Genomic DNA, 23,529 nt, shown 5'->3' with positions numbered 1-23,529 from the left:
TAGATGAAAACCTGTTAGAGTCTGCAAAAGACGAACTGGGGTGGAGGTTCACATTCCAGCAGGACAACGACCCTAAACATACAGCCAGAGCTACAAGGTTTAGATCAAAGCATATTCATGTGTTAGAATGGCCCAGTCAAAGTCCAGACCTAAATCCAATTGAGAATCTGTGGCAAGACTTGAAAATTGCTGTTCACAGACGCTCTCCATCCCATATGACAGAACTTGAGCTATTTTGCAAAGAAGAATGAGCAAAAATGTCACTCTCTAGATGTACAAAGCTGGTAGAGACAACCCCAAAAAGACTTGCAGCTGTAATTGTAGAGAAAGGAGGTTCTACAAAGTATTGACTCAGGGGGACTGAATACAAATGTACCCCACACTTTTCACATATTTATTTGTAAAAAAGTTTAAAACCATTTATTATTTTCCTTCCACTTCACAATTATGTGCCACTTTGTGTTGGTCTATCACATAAAATCCCAATAAAATACATTTACATTTTTGGTTGTAACATGACAAAATGTGGAAAATTTCAAGGGGTATGAATACTTTTTCAAGGTACTGTAGTGGAATATCTCTATCTTGAGAAGTATTCCACAGAGTCTTCTCATAGTACTCAATGGATGGCGACACTCACTACAAAAATCCTGGTATTCTCCAGGGAGCAGATAAGTCCGGGGCAGCAGGCTGAAGTTGCATACACCATGCGTTTGCTGCATACGCTGTACATTCTTATACAAACGATCCTTGCGGGTCAGCTCGTAGGACCTGAAACACACAAAAGTGGATGAGAACACGAGACTCCAGCTTTCTGTCTGCCTGGATAACCAGCACTTTGGAAACAAATAGGGATGTATAATAAAGGATTAATGGAGATTGTAACACTGAGGGTCATGACGCCTTTTCTCTCTCTGATATCCCATATCATTTCTACTGTTCAGCCTCCATAAAATTGTTCAGGTGGCGGCAGGGGTCCCACAGCCAGGAAAATTACATTCAAATATAGAAAGATGGCTGCCCGACATTTCTCCAGCTTTATTATCAGGGCTCTTTTTCAGCTGGAACGTGGGGGAACGCAGTTTGGGCACCTCCAGCACTGAATGTATGTAATGGCAGGGGATAGTAGGGTGTGCTGATGGGTCCAATTATGCCAGCTGCCGGGGGATCTATACCCTCCCCAGCAATGACCCACTAGCAACATAAGACCCCCCCCATCTTATGTTGCTGAGGGGTCAATAGTTGCTGGGAGCGATCTACTGTTGAGGAGAGTTCTATTGTTGCTGGAGGGTCTATTGATGCTGGCTGTTGGAGGATCTATTGTTGCTGGTGGGGTCTATTGTTCCTGGGGTGGGTCTGTTGTTGTGAGGCGATATTTTGTTGCAAGCGGTCTATCAACTTGCTAACCGCTGCGCGCTGATATATGTCGGCACAATGGCAGCGGTGGGCAAATGGGCTTACCTGTATGTCCCCTTTAATTGGCGGGGTTAGCGGGCGTGCGCGTGCAGCGTGACCGTGCCCACGGGACCCGTGGACTCGATGTCCGCCGGTCTCCTGGCGATCGTGACACGATCGTGTCACGGAGCCGCAGAATGGGGAAGGCATGTCCCTGTTCTGCCTTGTGACATGACAGAGATCACTCCTCCCTGTCATTACTAATAAAAAAAATTATAATAAAAATTGCATAAAACTATCCCCCATCGCTGCCATTACTAGTAAAAAAATAAATAAAAAACACCATAAATATATGCCCTATTTTGTAGACGCTATAACTTTTGCGCAAACCAATCAATATATGCTTATTGCGATTTTTTTTACTAAAAATATGTAGAAGCATACATATCGGCCTAAACTAAGGAAAAAATTCGTTTTTTTATATATTTTTGGGGGATATTTATTATAGCAAAAAGTAAAAAATATTGCTTTTTTTTCAAAATTGTCGCTCTTTTTGTTTATAGCGCAAAAAATAAAAATCGCAGAGGTGATCAAATACCACCAAAAGAAAGCTCTGTTTGTGGGAAAAAAAGGACGTCAATTTTGTTTAGGTGCAACGTCGCACAACCGCGTAATTGTCAGTTAAGGCGACGCAGTGCCGAATCGCAAAAAGTGCTCTGGTCAGGAAGGGGGTAAAATCTTCCGGGGCTGAAGCGGTTAATGTTGCTGGGGGGGGGATCTATTATTGTTGAGGGTGTCTTTTACTGCAGGGGGGACCTATTTATGCTTGGGGGGGCTACCGTTGCTGGCTGCAAGGGATCCATTTTACTGCTTTTCTTATTATAATCACCAAATTCCATGCAGACTACTGAGCACCACAAAGCGATACTTGGTTCTGTTTAATCTAAAAAAGAGGTGGTACTGGGAGGTGGGTTGGGGTGGAAACAAGGCATGGTGCTTGGAGGTGGGTAGAGAGCAGAGACAAGGGGGGCCTTGGGAAAGGGGACTTCAGCACCAAAAAGTCCTGTTTATTATTCTGATACAGAGACGGACAAAGAACTTCCTCACTACCCGCTCACTTCCTTCTAGAGACAAAGGCAGCAACACGGTCCTAGGCAAGGTAGTAGCTTTGGTCCCTTATCCCTTTGACTGACATTGATAAGGATTGGAACATGCATGGTTTGAACGGGCCCCACCAGACACCAACTGCCTGAATACATTATCTCTTGTGAGAGGCAGGTGAACAGCTTTTATTCACTGGTTTCAAGTGATATTAAAAGGTAATTCAATTTTTTTATTTTTTAAATAACAAACATGTTATACTTGCCTGCTCTGTGTAATTGTTTTGCACAGAGCAGCCCCGATCCTCCTTTTTTTGAGGGTCCCCTGACAGCCCTCCTGTCTCCTCCTCTTCACCGAGTGCCCCCACAGCAAACCGCTTGCCATTGCTCGCTCCCGAGCCGCGCTCTATGGGGTTCATTTACTAAAACTGGAGAGTACAAAATCTGGTGCAGCTCTGCATAGAAACCAATCAGCTTCCAGGCTAACCACTTCTGCCCCGGAAGGTTTTACCCCCTTCCCGACCAGGCCATTTTTTGCGATACGGCACTGCGTTATTTTAACAAATTGCGTGGCCGTGCGACGCTGTACCCAAATAAAAAATAAAAATAAAATTGACGTCCTTTTTTCCCCACAAATAGAGCTTTCTTTTGGTGGGATTTGATCACCTCTGTGGTTTTTATTTTTTGTGCTATAAACAAAAAAGAGCATCAATTTTGAAAGAAAAAAACAATATTTTTTACTTTCTGCTTTAAAACATACCCAATAATTTTATTTATTTATTTTTTTAATCTAATTTCTTCATAAATTTAGGCCAATATTCTGCCACACATTTTTGGTAAACAAAATCCCAATAAGCGTATATTGGTTTGCGTAAAAAAGTTATAGAGTTTACAAAATAGGGCATATATTTATGGCATTTTTAAATATTTTTTTTATTAGTAATGGCGGTGATCAGCGATTTTTAGCGGGACTTCGACATTGTGGCGGACAGAACGGACATTGAACTGACACTTTTTTGGGAACCAGTGACATTATTACAGTGATCAGTGCTAAAAATATGCACTAACACTGTATAAATGACACTGGCAGGGAAGGGGTTAACATCAGGGGCGATCAAGGGGTTAAGTATGTTCCCTGTTTGTGCTTTCTTACTGTGGGGGCTGGGGGGGGGGGATGGGCTCATTGCATGGACACAGTGAGCTGTGTTCCCGATTAGCAGGAACACAGGATCACAGTGTCCATGCCTGACAGAACGGCAGTCTGCCTTGTTCGCCGTTCTATCTCTGTAGGGAGTGATCACAGGAGGCCGACGGACATCGCGTCCCCCGGACCCCCTGAATGGCTCCCCCTGTGTCCAATTAGCGCGCGATCGCGCCTCTGGTGGCACGCCCCCCCCAGTGGTTATTGAACAAAGTCACGTACAGGTACGTGATTTTGCGCAATAGAGCCAACCTGCCACAGTAAAAATGCGGTAGGCGGTCAGCAAGTGGTACTAAAGTCTCGTTTTTTTTTTTTTGTAAAAATAACAAACATGTTATACTTACCTGCCCTGTGTAATGGTTTTGCAGAGCAGGCCAGATCCTCCTCCTCCCAAATTGCTATGGGGCACCTGAGCCAAGCTGCATCTCCGTGTGTCCATTCAGACATGGAGAAGCGACCTGGCCCCACCCCCCCTCTCTCATTGGCTCAGTGACTTTGATTGACAGCAGCGGGAGCCAATGGTGGAGGGAGAGTCCCGGGCAGCCGTTTCAGCCAACCAGTCTTGTGCAACATCGCTGGATCGAGATTGGGCTTAGGTAAGTATTAGGGGGGCTGAAGCCCCCCCCCCAACACTTAACTGATCCCCATCTAAATCCAGAGATGTTGCATGAGAGCCTCGATTGTCCAAGACTCCCCTCCTGATTGGCTGAGACAAAGCAGCATCATCTGGATCACGATCAGGCTCAGGTAAGTAAAATGAGGGGGGGGGGGGCGTGCACACTGAAGGTTTTTTACCTTCACCCATAGAATGCAGGAGCATGAAAGTTGTAGCTGGTCCAACTGGACATCCCCTGGGCCAGGAGCGCCAGCAAGGGAGCCAAGAAGAGGAGGATCGGGCCTGCTCTGTGCAAAACCATTGCACAGTGCAGGTAAGTATAACATGTTTGTTATTTTTAAGCAAAAAAAAAAAAAAAACTTTCATATGTTAATTAAACAAGCTGAAGTTAGAAGCTGATTAGCTACCATGCACAGCTGTACCAATTTTTGAGATTTTGCACTCTCCAGTGTTAGTAAATCAACCCCATAATGTCCATAAGACATACAGAACTCTCTCCTCACTGGCTGTGATTGACAACAGCGGGAGCCAATGGCTTCTGCTGCTGTCTCTCAGCCAATGAGAAGGCAGAGACCTGGGAGAGAAGCTGCTCTTGTGCACGTCACTTGATCACAATCGGTCTCATGTAAATAAAAAAAGGGGAGGGGCGTGGGAGCTGCATACTGAAGGTTTTTTTTACCTTCACCCATAGAATGCAGGAGCATGAAGGTTGTAGCTGGTCCACCTTGACATCCCCTGGGCCCTAGGCTGCTGCCTAGTTTGCCATGTGGATGATCAGGCTCTGTTATGATGTCACACTATTAATTCCCATCATGCTCATACCTAGGAAAGTGGTTGACTCTCTGGAAGCTCGCCAGATTTCGCAGGAGATGTGGCTTTATGTGTGATCCTGTCCACATGAGGTTAAAGTCGTTACTATTGGCATTGGCCTGGGAAAGGAGACAAGATGTTATTAAAGGACGGTGGTGATGAGGATTACAGAGGATATACAGACGTGTGTGTCTCACCTCCTGGAAGCCATGAGCAGTGAGAATGTTGCGCACCAGTCGGCTGTCTGTACGCACCATCTTGAAGGCCAGGCGGTAACGTTCTGGGGAAGAGAGAGAGAGGTGAGAGATGTCAGGGAACACAAAAAAAAGCTTCAAGGATCCTGACATGGGGACCATGGACTGTTTGGGGCGTAGATCACATGCCTAGGCACTGACAGCTCTGCTGTCCTTACCTCCCACAGTGCGCCATGACGGCTCTTTGGTGAGGATGGCCTCCGGGTGGAAGACGATTATGGGGACTCTGCGAGACGTTCCAGTCCAGAGGATGCGGGGGGATTCCCTAGATGGAAACACAGCAGAGGCAGTGAGACCCCCCGACACTCAGAGATGGCAAATGCACAGAAATTCAGGGACATCGCTGATAAAGAGAACATTTGTTTGGGAATACCTAACAGATGGTGACAGAGAATTAACCAGGGAAGAGGAGGAAAGCACAGGACAAGCTGATCCCTTAATAGGAAGAGTCAGCAGCCCTGATGTTCTCTCCTTTAGAACAGTCAGTACTAGGCCAGCTTCATTAGGGCCTGTGCACACAGGTATCTGTGTGTATCAGAGCTGCCTCTCCCTAAAAAGTCAATATGAATGCAAAAGCAGCTGAAGGCGTTCAGATGGCAAAACATTCTGGATACATCTGAAACAGGTCTTTTTTTTTCTAGCAAGAACGCGGGGGGGGGGGGGGGGGACGCAGTTCCGGCACCTCCAGCACTGAATGTATGCAGTGGCAGAAGATAGTGGGGTGTGCTGAAAGGTTCAATGAAGCCAGATGCCAGGGGATCTATTGTAACAATATGAATAAATGTATAAGCGGCGCACAATCAAAACAATTTAAGAATCTACAATAGCAAATTACAGATATAAAGTGCAAAGTGTATGTGCAATATAACCAACAAGTCCAATAAAATTAATAAATTCAATAGTCTATATTCAGTAGAAAAGTGCAAAAAAATTTTCAAAAGAGAGCAATGTGCAGATAATGCAGAATTACTTCAATGATCAATGGCGAACGTGCAAAAATAAAGTGCAGTACTTTAGTTGAAACCATTGAGAAAGTTACGTGATCTGTGACGCAACTCGTTGGGAAGGAGCCAGGTGACGTACTACTTCTGGTCGTGGCCGAGACCGGTAGTTCATGAATAGATCGATGCTGACCACTGAAATTTTATGTGAGTTACTACTTTTAATATAAGCTTTAATTTATTAAACATATAAAATACAACGGAGTCATCAACGTTTCATTATTGAGGGTGTAGGGTGGCTGGTTTAGCCTAAGAGCATAACGTTTTACAACATCTGAGTTTAAGTCAAACAAAAATCAGAAAAACTGGGGAGACATGAGGAAGGGAGTGGGGGGTTAGCGGGGCACCAGGGTTATCAGGTGAATTTTCTATCGAGTGTAACCATCAAAGTGCAGAAAAAACGTTAGCTAGAGGAAAACATAACAACAGGTTACAAAGGACGTGTTGCACTTTGAATTGGTCTCCATTGTTGGCCATATAAACCATAGAGGGGAAGAGAAGGATATAGGAAACTCAACTGCAGGCAGGGTTTGGTACATTGCACATCACTATTAACAGGCCTCTTCAGTTTCAGTGAGGGCTCCGCTAACTCCAACATCGCAACTTCCAGGCTAGATGGCACAGGGTCTGAGTCTGCAGTATATTTTTGCCACTGTGCCCAGGTACCGTTAAAACGTTCGCTCTTGTCCCTGCACCTCGCCGCCCACTCCTCCGCCTCTCTAATGTCGTCCACCTTCTTAAGCCACTCTGTTATAGTAGGAATCTGTGGGCATTTCCAATAGAGAGGTATAAGCCGTTTAGCAGCGTTTAAGAGATGAGGGAGTGCGCTTTTCTTGTAGTGGCTCAGAGGAAGGGCAGGGAGGTGCAGGAAAAAATGAGCTGGGGAAAACAGGATTTCGATCTGCAGAGCATCTTTTTATATAGGTGCGGGCTTCTAGCCAGAAAGAGCTAACCACTGGGCAGTCCCACCAAATATGGAGGAGTGTGCCTTTCTGGCTACAGCCACGCCAAAAGCGGTCTGTGACTGAGGGGTAGATACGTGATAGAGCTGCAGGTACTCAGTACCAACGGGTCAGAAGTTTGTAGTTAGTTTCCTGTGTCTTGGAGTCTATGGAGCTGGAGTGTACGAGTCTATATCTATGTGTGACCTTTGTTCAGCTGAGAACTCAACTTCCAGATCGCGCTCCCATTCCCATATAAAGGCCGGTTTGGTGACAGCAGGGGCTGATCCCAGAAACTGATATAGTTCGTCAATAAACAATCATTCAACTCAAGTGAAGTAAGAGTGTCTAGCCCCTCTTATAGAGGCACCATGGATCGCAATGAAGTGTTGGAGCTGTTTGTGTCTCCACCAGTCCATTGGAAAGCGTCCATGTCTGTCCCTCAAGGTCTCTAGGGGGATTAACTTGAGTTACTACTTATGATTAAATGTGTTTTATTTGAATTACTACACTATGGAGATCTTGTTTCCTTTCTTATGAGTGTTTAATCGAGGAGAGTGGAGGAGCCCAAGGAGTATTTATTTATCCAGAAGGAATATATTATATCCTCATCCATTGCCATTTTCCTATACCGCAACCTCATGAGATACTGCAAGGAGTGGATTTCTTAATGGTCTGCAGTGACCTGAAGCACCATAGGACCCATTGGGGTCTTTCTTTGAGGAGAGAGGCTGGGGCACACCTGTGGTGGAGGAGATGTTAACCACACATTACTAATATATATATATATATATATAGTCCTATGCTGTAAGGAGGTGTTTTTCTTAGGCAAATGCCGGAGACTCAACACAAGAAGAACGTTTGTTCTCTAGCGTTTTAGAATTCTCCCATTAAAATCAATGCAATTTGGTCCACCACAAAATGGCCGCCAGCCGGATCCCTAATTACAGGGATGGGGATGCTAGGAGCAGAAGCTGTTTGCAGAGACGTCTGCGGGTACAGAGTCGGTCTTCACAGTTGTTCCCGCACCGATCATTCCCGGGAGATCGGGAGGCGTTTGCGGGTGTGCGGGAGCCGCCGCAGAAATGCAGGAGACTTGAGATGTCTGCAACAGACAAAGCAGAACCAAGCTAGGTCTGTAAAAACAGCTAATGTCGGCCTGGCAGGATGTCAAGGCCTATCGTAAAACTGTCACCCTCTCAATTCAGAGAACCAGCAGATACCGGTCGTAAACACCTTAGTGCACATAAAGCTTAAAGCGGTGTTCCGCCCAAAAAAGAAAAAAAACTTAAAAAGCCACACATACTGCAGCTGCTGGCTTTTAACAATAGGACACTTACCTGTCCTGGAGTCCAGCGATGTCGGCACCGCAACTGATCTTTCCATCAGCTGTCGGGTGCTGCCGCCGCTGCCATTGCGGGTAAGGGTACGGGTTGGGTGGTAAATGGTTTGTCTCAAACCTCTAACTGACATATTTGTTGGACAGTTTGGTCTGTTAAAGGAAGTTGAAAAACAACAGACTTGCTGGCAGGATCATCAGGTGAAAAAAAAGAAAAAAAGAAAACGAATGCAGCCATCACATCTAAGAATTGGTAAGATGTAATATATTACATTTTTGTTTTTGAGTTTAATATTGCTTTAATACAGCCATTGGACATATTGGGGTTCCCTGACCCAAATGTATCTTTATGATATCTCTGGACACCCAGGAAGGGAAGACGGTGGCTCTCTGTGATGATAATGATGGTTGGATATCGATTATTACCAGAGAATTACTGTGTGTGGTAATTTCAGAGAGGAAGACATAAAGCCCAATCTCGGCCATCACACTGTTTAGCAATTGGCCTTTCAGGTACATCCTATTATTAATGCAGAGCCCTTCCAGCCTATCAGGGAGGAGATGCTGCATTAGACTTCAGCCCTAGATTGACTTGCAACGTCTTGGACCTGCAAGGCTTTGGACCGACCCTCAGAGCCCTGTTATTCTCCCATAGCCTCCGACATATCCGCAGAGCCCGAAGCAGACCTGCAGAGCCCCGGACAGATCCCCAGAATCCCGGACAGATCTCTAGAGCCTCAGACAGATCAAGCAGGCTCCGGACAGATTTCCAGAGTCCCAGTCCAATCTCCAGAGCCTGGACAGATCTCAGAGTCCTGGACAGATCCTCAGAGTCCTGGACAGATCCTCAGAGTCCTGGACAGATCCTCAGAGTCCTGGGCAGATCCTCAGAGTCCTGGGCAGATCCTCAGAGTCCTGGGCAGATCCTCAGAGTCCTGGACAGACCTGCGTAGCCCCAGACAGCATTTCAGAACCCCAGACCGATCTCAGAATTCCAGGCAGATCTGAAGAGCCCTTAATTGACCTCCAGAGCCCTGGAAAGATCCGAGAATCCTGGACAGATCTCTAGAGCCTCAGACAGATCAACCAGGCCCTGACCAAACAGACCCCAGAGTCCAAGTCAGAACTCCAGAGTCCTGGACAGACCCACGTATGTATCCCCAGACAGCATTTCAGAACCCCAGACCGATCCCAGAATTCCAGACAGATCTGAAGAACCCTTAATAGACCTCCAGAGCTCTGGAAAGATCCCAGAATCCTGGACAGATCCCCAGAATTCTGGGCAGATCTCTCGAGCCTCAGACAGCTCAACCAGGTCCTGACCAGACAGACCCCAGAGTCCAAATCAGAACTCCAGAGTCCTGGACAGACCCACGTACGTATCCCCAGACAGCATTCCAGAGCAACAGGAAGACCTTGAGAGCACCAGACAGATCCCAGAATCCGACAGATCTGAAAAGCCCTAAATAGACCTCCAAAGCCCTGGAAAGATCCCAGAATCCTGGACAGACCCACAGAGCCTCGGACAGATCTGCAGAGCCTTTAACAGACATGCAAAGCCCCGGATAACTATAATATTCTTCACCCTCGTATAGTATTATTCATCTCCTGCTACAGATTCCAGAATCCGGGACAGATCCTCAGAGTCCCGGACAGATCTGTAGAGCCTGGCTAGATCCCAGAATCACGGACAGATCCGCAGAGCCCGGGACAGATCCGCAGAGCCCGGGACAGATCCGCAGAGCCCGGGACAGATCCGCAGAGCCCGAGACAGATCCGCAGAGCCCGGGACAGATCCGCAGAGCCCGGGACAGATCCGCAGAGCCCGGGGACAGATCCTCAGAGCCCGGGGACAGATCCTCAGAGCCCGGGGACAGATCCTCAGAGCCCGGGACAGATCCTCAGAGCCCGGGACAAATCCTCAGAGCCCGGGACAAATCCTCAGAGCCCGGGACAGACCCGCAGAGCCCGGGACAGACCCGCAGAGCCCGGGACAGATCCGCAAGTCCAGAACAGATCCGCAGAGCCGGGACAGATCTCCGTGCCCGAGACAGATCCGCAGATCCCAGAACAGACCTGCAGAGCACGAGACAGATCCGCAGAGCACAAGACAGATCCGCAGAGCCCGAGACAAATCTTCAGAGCCTGGGACAAATCCGCAGAGCCCGAGACAGATCCGCAGAGCCCGAGACAGATCCGCACAGCCCGAGACAATTCCGCAGAGCCCAGGACAGATCCGCACAGCCCGAGACAAATCCGCAGAGCCCGGGACAGATCTCCGAGCCCAGGACAGATCCGCACAGCCCGGGACAGATCCGCACAGCCCGGGACAGATCCGCACAGCCCGGGACAGATCCGCACAGCCCGAGACAAATCTGCAGAGCCTGAGACAAATCCGCAGAGCCCGGGACAGATCTCCGAGCCCAGGACAGATCCGCACAGCCCGGGACAGATCCGCACAGCCCGGGACAGATCTCCGAGCCCAGGACAGATCCGCACAGCCCGGGACAGATCCGCACAGCCCGGGACAGATCTCCGAGCCCAGGACAGATCCGCACAGCCCGGGACAGATCCGCACAGCCCGGGACAGATCCGCACAGCCCGGGACAGATCCGCACAGCCCGGGACAGATCCGCACAGCCCGGGACAGATCTCTGAGCCCAGGACAGATCTCTGAGCCCAGGACAGATCTCCGAGCCCAGGACAGATCTCCGAGCCCAGGACAGATCCGCACAGCCCGGGACAGATCTCCGAGCCCAGGACAGATCCGCACAGCCCGGGACAGATCCGCACAGCCCGGGACAGATCCGCACAGCCCGGGACAGATCCGCACAGCCCGGGACAGATCTCTGAGCCCAGGACAGATCTCCGAGCCCAGGACAGATCTCCGAGCCCAGGACAGATCCGCACAGCCCGGGACAGATCTCCGAGCCCAGGACAGATCCGCACAGCCCGGGACAGATCCGCACAGCCCGGGACAGATCCGCACAGCCCGGGACAGATCCGCACAGCCCGGGACAGATCTCTGAGCCCAGGACAGATCCGCACAGCCCGGGACAGATCCGCACAGCCCGGGACAGATCCGCACAGCCCGGGACAGATCCGCACAGCCCGGGACAGATCCGCAGAGCCGAGACAGATCCGCAGAGCCGAGACAGATCCGCAGAGCCGAGACAGATCCGCAGAGCCCGGGACAAATCCGCAGAGCCCGGGACAGATCGCAGAGCCCGGGACAGATCGCAGAGCCCAGGACAGATCCGCACAGCCCGGGACAGATCCGCACAGCCCGGGACAGATCCGCACAGCCCGGGACAGATCCGCACAGCCCGGGACAGATCCGCACAGCCCGGGACAGATCTCTGAGCCCAGGACAGATCCGCACAGCCCGGGACAGATCCGCACAGCCCGGGACAGATCCGCAGAGCCGAGACAGATCCGCAGAGCCGAGACAAATCCGCAGAGCCCGGGACAGATCCACACAGCCCGGGACAGATCTCCGAGCCCAGGACAGATCCGCACAGCCCGGGACAGATCTCCGAGCCCAGGACAGATCCGCACAGCCCGGGACAGATCCGCACAGCCCGGGACAGATCCGCACAGCCCGGGACAGATCCGCACAGCCCGGGACAGATCTCTGAGCCCAGGACAGATCTGTCCCGGGCTCGATCTCAGAGCCCAGGACAGATCCGCACAGCCCGGGACAGATCCGCACAGCCCGGGACAGATCCGCACAGCCCGGGACAGATCTCGGAGCCCAGGACAGATCTCCGAGCCCAGGACAGATCCGCACAGCCCGGGACAGATCCGCACAGCCCGGGACAGATCCGCACAGCCCGGGACAGATCTCTGAGCCCAGGACAGATCTCCGAGCCCAGGACAGATCCGCACAGCCCGGGACAGATCCGCACAGCCCGGGACAGATCTCCGAGCCCAGGACAGATCCGCACAGCCCGGGACAGATCCGCACAGCCCGGGACAGATCCGCACAGCTCGGGACAGATCCGCACAGCCCGGGACAGATCCGCACAGCCCGGGACAGATCCGCACAGCCCAGGACAGATCTCTGAGCCCAGGACAGATCTCCGAGCCCAGGACAGATCCGCACAGCCCGGGACAGATCCGCACAGCCCGGGACAGATCTCCGAGCCCAGGACAGATCCGCACAGCCCGGGACAGATCCGCAGAGCCCGGGACAGATCCGCAGAGCCCGGGACAGATCCGCACAGCCCGGGACAGATCCGCACAGCCCGGGACAGATCCGCACAGCCCGGGACAGATCCGCAGAGCCGAGACAGATCCGCAGAGCCGAGACAAATCCGCAGAGCCCGGGACAAATCCGCAGAGCCCGGGACAGATCGCAGAGCCCGGGACAGATCCACACAGCCCGGGACAGATCTCCGAGCCCAGGACAGATCCGCACAGCCCGGGACAGATCCGCACAGCCCGGGACAGATCTCCGAGCCCAGGACAGATCCGCACAGCCCGGGACAGATCCGCACAGCCCGGGACAGATCCGCACAGCCCGGGACAGATCTCCGAGCCCAGGACAGATCCGCACAGCCCGGGACAGATCCGCACAGCCCGGGACAGATCTCCGAGCCCAGGACAGATCCGCACAGCCCGGGACAGATCCGCACAGCCCGGGACAGATCTCCGAGCCCAGGACAGATCCGCACAGCCCGGGACAGATCCGCACAGCCCGGGACAGATCTCCGAGCCCAGGACAGATCCGCACAGCCCGGGACAGATCCGCACAGCCCGGGACAGATCCGCACAGCCCGGGACAGATCCGCAGAGCCGAGACAGATCCGCAGAGCCGAGACAAATCCGCAGAGCCCGGGACAAATCCGCAGAGCCCGGGACAGATCGCAGAGCCCGGGACAGATCGCAGAGCCCGGGACAGATCTCAGAGCCCGGGACAGATCCGCACAGCCCGGGACAGATCCGCACAGCCCGGGACAGATCCGCACAGCCCGGGACAGATCCGCACAGCCCGGGACAGATCCGCACAGCCCGGGACAGATCCGCAGAGCCCGAGACAAATCCGCAGAGCCCGGGACAGATCGCACAGCCCGGGACAGATCCGCACAGCCCGGGACAGATCCGCACAGCCCGGGACAGATCCGCACAGCCCGGGACAGACATGCAAAGCCCCCGGATAACTATAATATTCTTCCCCCTCGTATAGTATTATTCATCTCCTGCTAAAACAAACTAATATATTTCCACAATACACCCCACCTGACCACATTCACCCCCCATATATTGATATTCACCCTCCGGCCTCCTCCTCCTCCTCCCGGCATAGTCGGCTCGGCATCTCTTTTCGCTTCTCCGTTACCACAACAACAGCACCGCCATTCGTCATTTCCGAGTCCCGCCCATCGCCGCTGGTTGCCGTGGAGAGAGGGCGGGGCGCCGAGCGTTGGTCCGAGCTCCACGAGCTTCTCTTTCCGCCAGTCAGACGAGGCAGAGGGAGCACGTGACGGGTAGAAGGCGGGGCTAGCCTTGACAGCTCGGACAATGAACCTCTGCTGAGCGAAGCCGGAGAGTCGCTGAGAGGTGAGAAAGGCGATCTTATATATTATAGGAGGGTATGAGTATAGTATTGAGGGGTATTATAGGGGGGTATGGGTATAGTGATGAGGGTATTATAGGGGGGTATGAGTATAGTGATGAGGGGTATTATAGGGGGTAGGGGTATAGCGATGAGGGGTATTATAGGGGGTAGGGGTATAGTGATGAGGGGTATTATAGGGGGTAGGGGTATAGTGATGAGGGGTATTATAGGGGGGTATGGGTATAGTGATGAGGGGTATTATAGGGGGGTAGGGGTATAGTGATGAGGGGTATTATAGGGGGGTATGGGTATAGTGATGAGGGGTATTATAGGGGGTAGGGGTTTAGTGATGAGGGGTATTATAGGGGGGTATGGGTATAGTGATGAGGGTATTATAGGGGGGTATGAGTATAGTGATGAGGGGTATTATAGGGGGTAGGGGTATAGTGATGAGGGGTATTATAGGGGGTAGGGGTATAGTGATGAGGGGTATTATAGGGGGTAGGGGTATAGTGATGAGGGGTATTATAGGGGGTAGGGGTATAGTGATGAGGGGTATTATAGGGGGTAGGGGTATAGCGATGAGGGGTATTATAGGGGGTAGGGGTATAGCGATGAGGGGTATTATAGGGGGTAGGGGTATAGCGATGAGGGGTATTATAGGGGGTAGGGGTATAGCGATGAGGGGTATTATAGGGGGTAGGGGTATAGCGATGAGGGGTATTATAGGGGGTAGGGGTATAGTGATGAGGGGTATTATAGGGGGTAGGGGTATAGTGATGAGGGGTATTATAGGGGGGTAGGGGTTTAGTTATGAGGGGTATTATAGGGGGGTAGGGGTTTAGTTATGAGGGGTATTATAGGGGGGTATGGGTATAGTGATGAGGGGTATTATAGGGGGGTATGGGTATAGTGATGAGGGGTATTATAGGGGTGTATGGGTATAGTGATGAGGGGTATTATAGGGGGGTAGGGGTATAGTGATGAGGGGTATTATAGGGGGGTATGGGTATAGTGATGAGGGGTATTATAGGGGGGTATGGGTGTAGTGATGAGGGGTATTATAGGGGGGTATGGGTGTAGTGATGAGGGGTATTATAGGGGGGTATGGGTGTAGTGATGAGGGGTATTATGGGGGTATGGGATGATGGGTATTATAGGGGGTATGGGTATAGGGATAAGGGCTATTAAAGGGGGTATGGGTCTAGTGATGAGGGTATTATAGGGGGGTATGGGTATAGTGATGGGGAATGGGTATAGTGATGCGAGTATTAAAGGGGGTATGGGTCTAGTGATGAGGGTATTATAGGGGGGTATGAGTATAGTGATGAGGAGTATTATAGAGGGTATGGGTATAGTGATGAGGGGTATTATAGAGGGTATGGGTTTAGTGATGAGGGGTATTATAGGGGGGTATGGGTGTAGTGATGAGGGGTATTATAGGGGGGTATGGGTGTAGTGATGAGGGGTATTATGGGGGTATGGGATGATGGGTATTATAGGGGGTATGGGTATAGGGATAAGGGCTATTAAAGGGGGTATGGGTCTAGTGATGAGGGTATTATAGGGGGGTATGGGTATAGTGATGGGGAATGGGTATAGTGATGCGAGTATTATAGGGGGTATGGGTGTAGTGATGAGGGGTATTATAGAGGGTATGGGTGTAGTGATGAGGGGTATTATAGGGGGGTATGGGTGTAGTGATGAGGGGTATTATAGGGGGTATGGGTGTAGTGATGAGGGGTATTATGGGGGTATGGGATGATGGGTATTATAGGGGGTATGGATATAGGGATAAGGGCTATTAAAGGGGGTATGGGTCTAGTGATGAGGGTATTATAGGGGGGTATGGGTATAGTGATGGGGAATGGGTATAGTGATGCGAGTATTAAAGGGGGTATGGGTCTAGTGATGAGGGTATTATAGGGGGGTATGAGTATAGTGATGAGGAGTATTATAGAGGGTATGGGTATAGTGATGAGGGGTATTATAGAGGGTATGGGTTTAGTGATGAGGGGTATTATAGAGGGTATGGGTATAGTGATGAGGGGTATTATAGAAGGTATGGTAATGAGTATTATAGGGATAAGGGGTATTTATAGGGGTATATGGGTATAGTGATGGGGGATATTATATGGGGGATATTATAGGGATATGGGTATAGTGATGACGGGTATTTTCAGGGGATTAGTATGGTAGAGGGTTAGGTAGCAGGGGGTATTTGCAGAGGAATGGGAAAGGTGGGAGGGGGTTACCTGAGGGATGAGTAGGATGGGAAGAGTTGTTTTTGGGGGGATGGGTAAGTTGGGGTATTGGGGTGAGCATTGCTCAGACGAATGATTGTGTGACCCCGGTCCATGTTCTGCCCCCCCCAGCTGACGGCTGATCAGAGTCTGCAGGGTGTCGGTGGCCAGTATGAGTCGCTTCCTCGCTGTCCTTCGCAGTTGGCTGATGATGGTTTCCATTATTGCGGCTGGAAACACTTTGCAGAGCTTCCGCGACCACAGCTTCCTGAGCGATAAATTATACACGGGGAGGCCGAGCCAAGGTAGGAGAATGTCCGCCTGCTGCCCCACCTAATGTGCCTGCACCCTGTCCCAACAATCACCTGTGTGGGACCCAGAGTCACTGGTATGGACGCTGTTTGGCTCTCTTGATATAGTAATAGTGCAGTACACATAATCAGCCTGTCCCCTTAGGTGGCGCTGTACTTGCATGCAGTTAGCGTGTTCTCTGATGATGATCCCATCTCTCCACTATCCTCTTTCTTTTCCTCTCAGTGAACGGCCTGCAGGCTCGCACCTTCGGGATCTGGACGCTGCTCTCGTCTGTGATTCGCTGCGCATGTGCCATCGATATCCACAATAAGACGTAGGTTTGACATTCTCTGCCTGCTTGTTGTCACCTCTATGTGGTGTCACCTTCTCTGAGCTCCATTTTGTTTTTCCCTACAGACTCTACCACCTCACCCTGTGGACTTTTATCCTGGCGCTGGGCCACTTCCTGTCTGAAGTCTGGATCTATCACACTGCTCAGATGACCATTGGAGTCATGGCGCCGCTTATGGTCGCAAGTGAGTAACTAATGTCCCATCCTTCCTACTGTCACACTGCTGTCCCAGTTACACCATAGTGTGTGGTCTGTGTGTAGCCTGCGGTCTGTGTGTTTGCCGTGATCTACGCGCAGGAAAGCAGCCCACCCAAAATCACCAGCACATACAGAGAGAACATCACTTGACGCATTGTGGAAGCAGAGAACAGCAAACATATGTCTCGCAGAATGCAGGTTGGTGGCAGAGAAGGAGCATTTGGGCTTGTATGCATTAGGGGGTGTTATGGGGGTATAGTGGTTGGGGGTATTGCTCTCAGGTGTGAATGAGCTCTTAGGCTCTGTTTTGGCTGAGAGTAAAATTATCTCACTCCCTGGGGAGGAGGAGGAGGAAGAGGAGGAAAGCCCAGCACAGGGATGGTGACATCTCACTACCTGGGGAGAAGGAGGAAAGTTCAGCACAGGGATGGTGACATCTCGCTGCCTGGGAAGTAGGAATGCCCAGCACAGGGATGGTGACATCTCATTACCCGGGGAGGAGGAATGCCCAGTACAGGGATGGTAATATCTCAGTGCCTGGGAAGGAGGAAAGCCCAGCACAAGGATGGTGACCTCTCACTACCTGGGAAGAAGAATGAAAACCCAGCACAAGGATGGTGACCTCTCACTACCTGGGGAGGAGGGAATGAAAGCCCAGCACTAAGATGATGACATCTCACTACCTGGGAAGAAGGAGGAGGAAAGCCAAGCACAGGGATTGTGACATCTCACTGCCTGGGAAGGAGGAGGAAAGCCCAGCACAAGGATGGTGACATCCCACTGCCTGGGGAGGAGGAGGAGGAAAGCCCAGCACAGGGATGGTGACATCTCACTGCCTGGGGAGGAGGAGGAGGAAGAAAGCCCAGCACAAGGATGGTGATATCTCGCTACCTGGGGAGGAGGAGGAGGAAAGCCCAGCACAGGGATGGTGACATCTCGCTACCTGGGAATGAGGAGGAAAGCCCAGCACAAGGATGGTGACATCTCACTACCTGGGAAGGAGGAGGAGGAAAGCCCAGCACAGGGATGGTGACATCCCACTGCCTGGGGAGGAGGAGGAGGAAAGCCCAGCACAAGGATGATGACATCTCACTGCCTGGGAAGGAGGAGGAGGAAAGCCCAGCACAAGGATGGTGACATCTCACTACCTGGGAAGGAGGAGGAGGAAAGCCCAGCACAAGGATGATGACATCTCACTGCCTGGGAAGGAGGAGGAGGAAAGCCCAGCACAGGGATGGTGACATCTCGCTACCTGGGGAGGAGGAGGAAAGCCCAGCACAGGGATGGTGACATCTCGCTACCTGGGGAGGAGGAGGAGGAAAGCCCAGCACAGGGATGGTGACATCTCGCTACCTGGGGAGGAGGAGGAGGAGGAAAGCCCAGCACAGGGATGGTGACATCTCGCTACCTGGGGAGGAGGAGGAGGAAAGCCCAGCACAGGGATGGTGACATCTCGCTACCTGGGGAGGAGGAGGAGGAAAGCCCAGCACAGGGATGGTGACATCTCGCTACCTGGGGAGGAGGAGGAGGAAAGCCCAGCACAGGGATGGTGACATCTCGCTACCTGGGGAGGAGGAGGAGGAAAGCCCAGCACAGGGATGGTGACATCTCACTGCCTGGGGAGGAGGAAAGCCCAGCACAGGGATGATGACATCTCACTACCCGGGGAGGAGGAAAGCCCAGCACAGGGATGATGACATCTCACTACCCGGGGAGGAGGAAAGCCCAGCACAGGGATGATGACATCTCACTGCCTGGGGAGGAGGAGGAGGAAAGCATGGAACAGGGATGGTGACATCTCATTACTTAGCAAGGAGGAATGCCCAGCACTAGGACCAAGAAGCTAAGCTACTAAGAAGCTCCTCCCAGCCACCAATTACATCCCAGCCTGCCTAGAGATGCAAGAAGTAAACTCCTCACATCCTGTGAGGTGCTGAGTACAGGCTGGATGCAGAGAGATCAAAGAAGTCAGATTATAGCACAGCTGCAGTGTTTGCTGGGACTAGATCTCTTTATAACAACTGGCTAAAGACTGGGGACACAAGAGTATATATATTCTGAAAGTTCACTTTTTAGTTTTTTTAATTTAATCTAAAAGCATTGTTTGAAGAAAGTTTAGTACATTTGCTGTACCATATTTCCATTATTATATTATATAGACAGATCTATAGATTCTTCCACTAGCAGTTATCATGGAATGTGATTTAGCATTCCTTCCCAATGACTGCTAAGATAAGCTCATCTAGCCTTAGGCAGGACATACACGGTTTAAATCTCCTGCTGAACTGTCTGAGATTCGAACGATGTATGGACTGGCTGATTGTACCAAAGTAATTGATCAATCAACTTGGATACAACCAGCCTGCCAGATTATTTTATGATTATCGATAGATCGGCCAGAAATTTGTCTATCGACTTCTGAACTGGCCAGATTTCGATCCATCAGTGGACACCTTAAGGTTGGCTATAAACGGTTCGAATCTCGGCCGGTTTACCAGGAACGAGCCGATATTCAAACCGTTAATGGGCAGGCCGAATGTACCAAGTTGATGGATTACAATTAGCCTGATGAATTCTCTTGCGATTATCGCTAGCAGCTGCAAGCAATAATCGCTGTCTTCTCCCGGCGGGGACCTCTACCCCCCCCTGATCGATCAATTTGGTACATTCAGTCTGCCCATTAACGGTTCGAATCTCGGCCAGGTTCTGCTAAACCGGCTGAGATTCAAACCGTGCATGGCCGGCCTTAAGGTGGCCATTGATTGATATTGGGCTGGTTCAGAAGGCACCAGACAAATTTCAATCCATGTTTGGCTACTGCAGCTGAACAGAAGTCGATCTGTCGATTGATTTCTGTTCCAGCGCCCTGTAGGGTAAAAACCTCTCGATGTGTGTATGCAGCTGATGGCTGCGGCAATGATTTGTGTGTTCTGACAGTGGGGGAGTCTTCCTGCTATCAGAATACAATAGCGCAGTGGGAGGATTCCCCCATCAGATGTGTGATAGGGGGATCAGTTCAGTTTTTTTTTTCATTCAGCCAAACTGAACCAAGTACAGTCAGCTTTATAGAGAGTGTTATGGGTTAGAGGTGAGTCGTGGGCTGACGTAATGGTTGAAGGCAGAACATGGCATGTGATAGGCTGGCGGTGGGACATGGCATGGGCCAACTTGTGACTGGCAGGAGGTGGAGTGCAGCCTGGGTTGAGATGTGATGGTCTGAAGGTGAGCTATGCCTTGAGCTTGTGACAGTAGGGATGTGGCATGGGCTGATGTGACTGGCTGGAGGTGTAATGTGGCCCAGGCTCATGTGTGACAGGCTGCCGGGAGAACATGGCACAGGCTGCCGTGTGACGGGCGGGACGAGGCGCAGGCTGCCGTGTGACGGGCGGGACGAGGCGCAGGTTGCCGTGTGACGGGCGGGACGAGGCGCAGGCTGCCGTGTGACGGGCGGGACGAGGCGCAGGCTGCCGTGTGACGGGCGGGACGAGGCGCAGGCTGCCGTGTGACGGGCGGGACGAGGCGCAGGCTGCCGTGTGACGGGCGGGACGAGGCGCAGGCTGCCGTGTGACGGGCGGAACGAGGCGCAGGCTGCCGTGTGACGGGCGGAACAAGGCGCAGGCTGCCGTGTGACGGGCGGAACGAGGCGCAGGCTGCCGTGTGACGGGTGGGACAAGGCGCAAGCTCACTTAACAGGCAGGGTGTGACGCGGGCTGAAGTGCATCAGGTAGGATAAGATGCGGGTTGACGTGTGACAGGCGGGATGAGATGCGGGTTGATGTGTGACAGACGGGGTGAGATGCGGGTTGACGTGTGACAGGCGGGATGAGATGCGGGTTGACGTGTGACAGACGGGGTGAGATGCGGGTTGACGTGTGACAGACGGGGTGAGATGCGGGTTGACGTGTGACAGGCGGGATGAGATGCGGGCTGACATGTGACAGGCGGGGTGAGATGCGGGTTGACGTGTGACAGGCGGGGTGAGATGCGGGTTGACGTGTGACAGGCGGGATGAGATGCGGGTTAACGTGTGACAGGCGGGATGAGATGCGGGTTGACGTGTGACAGGCGGGATGAGATGCGGGTTGACGTGTGACAGGCGGGATGAGATGCGGGTTGACGTGTGACAGGCGGGATGAGATGCGGGTTGACGTGTGACAGGCGGGGTGAGATGTGGGTTGACGTGTGACAGGCGGGGTGAGATGCGGGTTGACGTGTGACAGGCGGGATGAGATGCGGGTTGACGTGTGACAGGCGAGATGATATGCGGGTTGACGTGTGACAGGCGGGATGAGATGCGGGTTGACGTGTGACAGGCGGGATGAGATGCGGGTTGACGTGTGACAGGCAGGCTGTGGCGCTGGTTGACGTGACAGGCAGGGTGTGGCGCTGGTTGACGCGTGACAGGCGGGATGAGATGCGGGTTGACGTGTGACAGGCAGGCTGTGGCGCTGGTTGACGTGACAGGCAGGGTGTGGCGCTGGTTGACGCGTGACAGGCGGGATGAGATGTAACAGGTGGGATGCAACATGGACAGACACAACACATTATGGTTATGTGAGGCGGGGGATGAGCACAGATTCATCTGATGATGTGATAAGTGATCTGTACTATTCTCCTTCCCTGCAGGTTTCTCCATACTGGGCATGCTGATCGGATTCCAGTACCTGGAGGAGGTTATACCGAACCCCCCAGCTACCTCCATCAAGAAGAGAAACTGACACCAGAGACCCATCACCCTGTCATGTCCCCGGGCCCTCCCATCAAAAGGTGCCAAAAGAAATCAGGCGGAGTGCAGAGGGACAGAACATTCCATAATGTGCCATTTTTCTTCATATAATTTTTATTTAAATAAAGAGAAGACATTATCTGGGTGTCCTTGTCGCCATATGCCCGATGATTGTGCATGCTCCAGTCTTTGGTAGTCCAGCCCTGAGTCTTGAAGTCGGTGGGGGTCCTGCCCTCAGGCGTCCTGGGGAAGCAGAGGATTTGGCCCCTCACAGCTTTCTGCTGTTGTCATGGTCACCACCACCTCCGCTTGTTGCTGTACGGGTGCCTGGACGAGAAATAAGATGTCTTAATTCTTGCACGGTACCTGAAACATCACCCCTCACCAACCACCACCAAAGCGGTGCCAAACCAAAGCCATAGGATTATTATCAGCGGGAAGGGGTTAGTGCACATTGCATGCCACACACAGACACCTCCCCATACAGACAGACCAAAGTTAACGGAACAGACCCCTCGGTTACCTCCCTCCAATTGTACCACTGGGGTCTCCAGACCACCATAGACAATTTCCAGCAGCCGGGATTTTTGGGCTGTTCACTGACTTTATATGCTGATTTTCAGCAGCCGCTGGAATCTGATAGATTACTGGGTCCTCCTTCCATCCTGGAGGAGTTTCTTCTTGTCTGAAAGGTAATGGTCATGGGCGTCTGCAGGTAGGGGCAAGGGGGGGCAATTGCCCCCACCCCCTGGAAACGTCAAGAAGGTGTTTCACTTTTCACTTTGTATAGGCTGTTTTCATCAAGATCAAAATATGGCCACAACAGATGTATTGCAATACATTGCAATATAAAAAGATGTACATTCTCTAGGCTATATGTATATGAGCATGGACTGGGGGTATGCCTGGCCTGAGTAACTTCCAATACAAAGTGAAGCTGAAGGAAAGATATGTGTGTTATATAAGTGATAATTCAGCATCACTTTGTATTGGAAATTACTCAGGCCAGGCATACCATGCCCATATAAATATAGCCTAGAAAATGTACATCTTTTTATATTGCATGGGTGACCTTAAAATGATGCCCCTCCCCCTGAAAAAAATTTCTGCGGACGCTCATGGTACAGGTGTCCCCAGCTATTAAAATTAGGGCTAGGATTGGAGTTGCACTGGAGGGGACTGTTCCATGATGTACAATCTTCACCACAGAAGGTGAAATAATAGAAGCTGTTCAACACAGCACTTACCTTGCAGCAAGCGGTCACATACCGCACCATACCCATACCGTATGTCCACAATGGGGCTTTCTTGCAGAGGCTGCAATAATACAAGCTGTCAGCAGAGGGCGTTCTGCACCATTCACCCCACAATGGCAGCTTTGTCAGAGGCTGCCACAAAAAGGAGCTGTCAGCATAGGAAGCTCTGCACTGTTCACCTGCCTAGACTGACAACTTTCAGAGGCTGCAACAATAGAAGCTGTCAGCAGAGGGTACTCTGCA

The 23,529-nt window shown here is 51.4% G+C and overlaps 3 protein-coding genes across 7 annotated transcripts in view; 1 reads left to right on the top strand and 2 right to left on the bottom strand.

Annotated features, from left to right (window-relative positions):
* TTLL5 (tubulin tyrosine ligase like 5) overlaps window positions 1-14,076 on the bottom strand; it is a 41,536-nt gene extending 27,460 nt beyond the window's left edge. For both annotated transcript variants that reach the window (XM_073608887.1, XM_073608888.1), the window contains exons 1-5: window positions 13,934-14,076; window positions 5,535-5,641; window positions 5,320-5,402; window positions 5,135-5,241; window positions 641-771 (exon numbers count right to left, since the gene is read on the bottom strand). In XM_073608887.1, the coding sequence (XP_073464988.1) occupies window positions 641-771; window positions 5,135-5,241; window positions 5,320-5,402; window positions 5,535-5,641; window positions 13,934-14,025 (520 nt within the window). In that variant the 5' untranslated portion in view covers window positions 14,026-14,076. The remainder of the gene's footprint in view (window positions 1-640; window positions 772-5,134; window positions 5,242-5,319; window positions 5,403-5,534; window positions 5,642-13,933) is intronic.
* ERG28 (ergosterol biosynthesis 28 homolog) lies at window positions 14,068-22,169 on the top strand. The gene is made up of 5 exons (XM_073608892.1): window positions 14,068-14,219; window positions 16,593-16,765; window positions 16,998-17,088; window positions 17,172-17,290; window positions 21,931-22,169. The coding sequence occupies exons 2-5, from the start codon at window positions 16,633-16,635 to the stop codon at window positions 22,020-22,022; spliced, it is 435 nt and encodes a 144-aa protein (XP_073464993.1). The 5' UTR covers window positions 14,068-14,219; window positions 16,593-16,632; the 3' UTR covers window positions 22,023-22,169.
* The window catches only part of FLVCR2 (FLVCR choline and putative heme transporter 2), a 43,902-nt gene continuing 42,494 nt past the window's right edge, over window positions 22,122-23,529 (bottom strand). The window contains exons 11-12 of one of the 4 annotated variants that reach the window (XM_073608889.1): window positions 23,278-23,347; window positions 22,122-22,357 (exon numbers count right to left, since the gene is read on the bottom strand). In XM_073608889.1, the coding sequence (XP_073464990.1) occupies window positions 22,299-22,357; window positions 23,278-23,347 (129 nt within the window). In that variant the 3' untranslated portion in view covers window positions 22,122-22,298. Of the gene's footprint in view, window positions 22,358-23,277; window positions 23,348-23,529 lie in introns of those variants that run through there. The other 3 variants (XM_073608890.1, XR_012237039.1, XM_073608891.1) reach the window with 3 other exon arrangements.

The sequence above is a fragment of the Aquarana catesbeiana genome, linkage group LG13 (assembly GCF_042186555.1).
Source record: "Aquarana catesbeiana isolate 2022-GZ linkage group LG13, ASM4218655v1, whole genome shotgun sequence".
NCBI classification, from domain to species: Eukaryota; Metazoa; Chordata; class Amphibia; order Anura; family Ranidae; genus Aquarana; species Aquarana catesbeiana.
Note: the sequence above shows the minus strand (reverse complement) of the source record. Positions and strands in the feature narration are given on the sequence as shown.

What these genes read in the sequence shown, in the direction of transcription:
- ERG28 (XM_073608892.1), top strand. Translation starts at nt 16,633, where the DNA reads ATGAGTCGCTTCCTCGCTGTCCTTCGCAGTTGGCTGATGATGGTTTCC. An exon ending in CACGGGGAGGCCGAGCCAAG is followed by an intron (nt 16,766 to 16,997) that starts GTAGGAGAATGT and finishes TTTTCCTCTCAG; the next exon opens with TGAACGGCCTGCAGGCTCGC. An exon ending in ATCGATATCCACAATAAGAC is followed by an intron (nt 17,089 to 17,171) that starts GTAGGTTTGACA and finishes TTTTCCCTACAG; the next exon opens with ACTCTACCACCTCACCCTGT.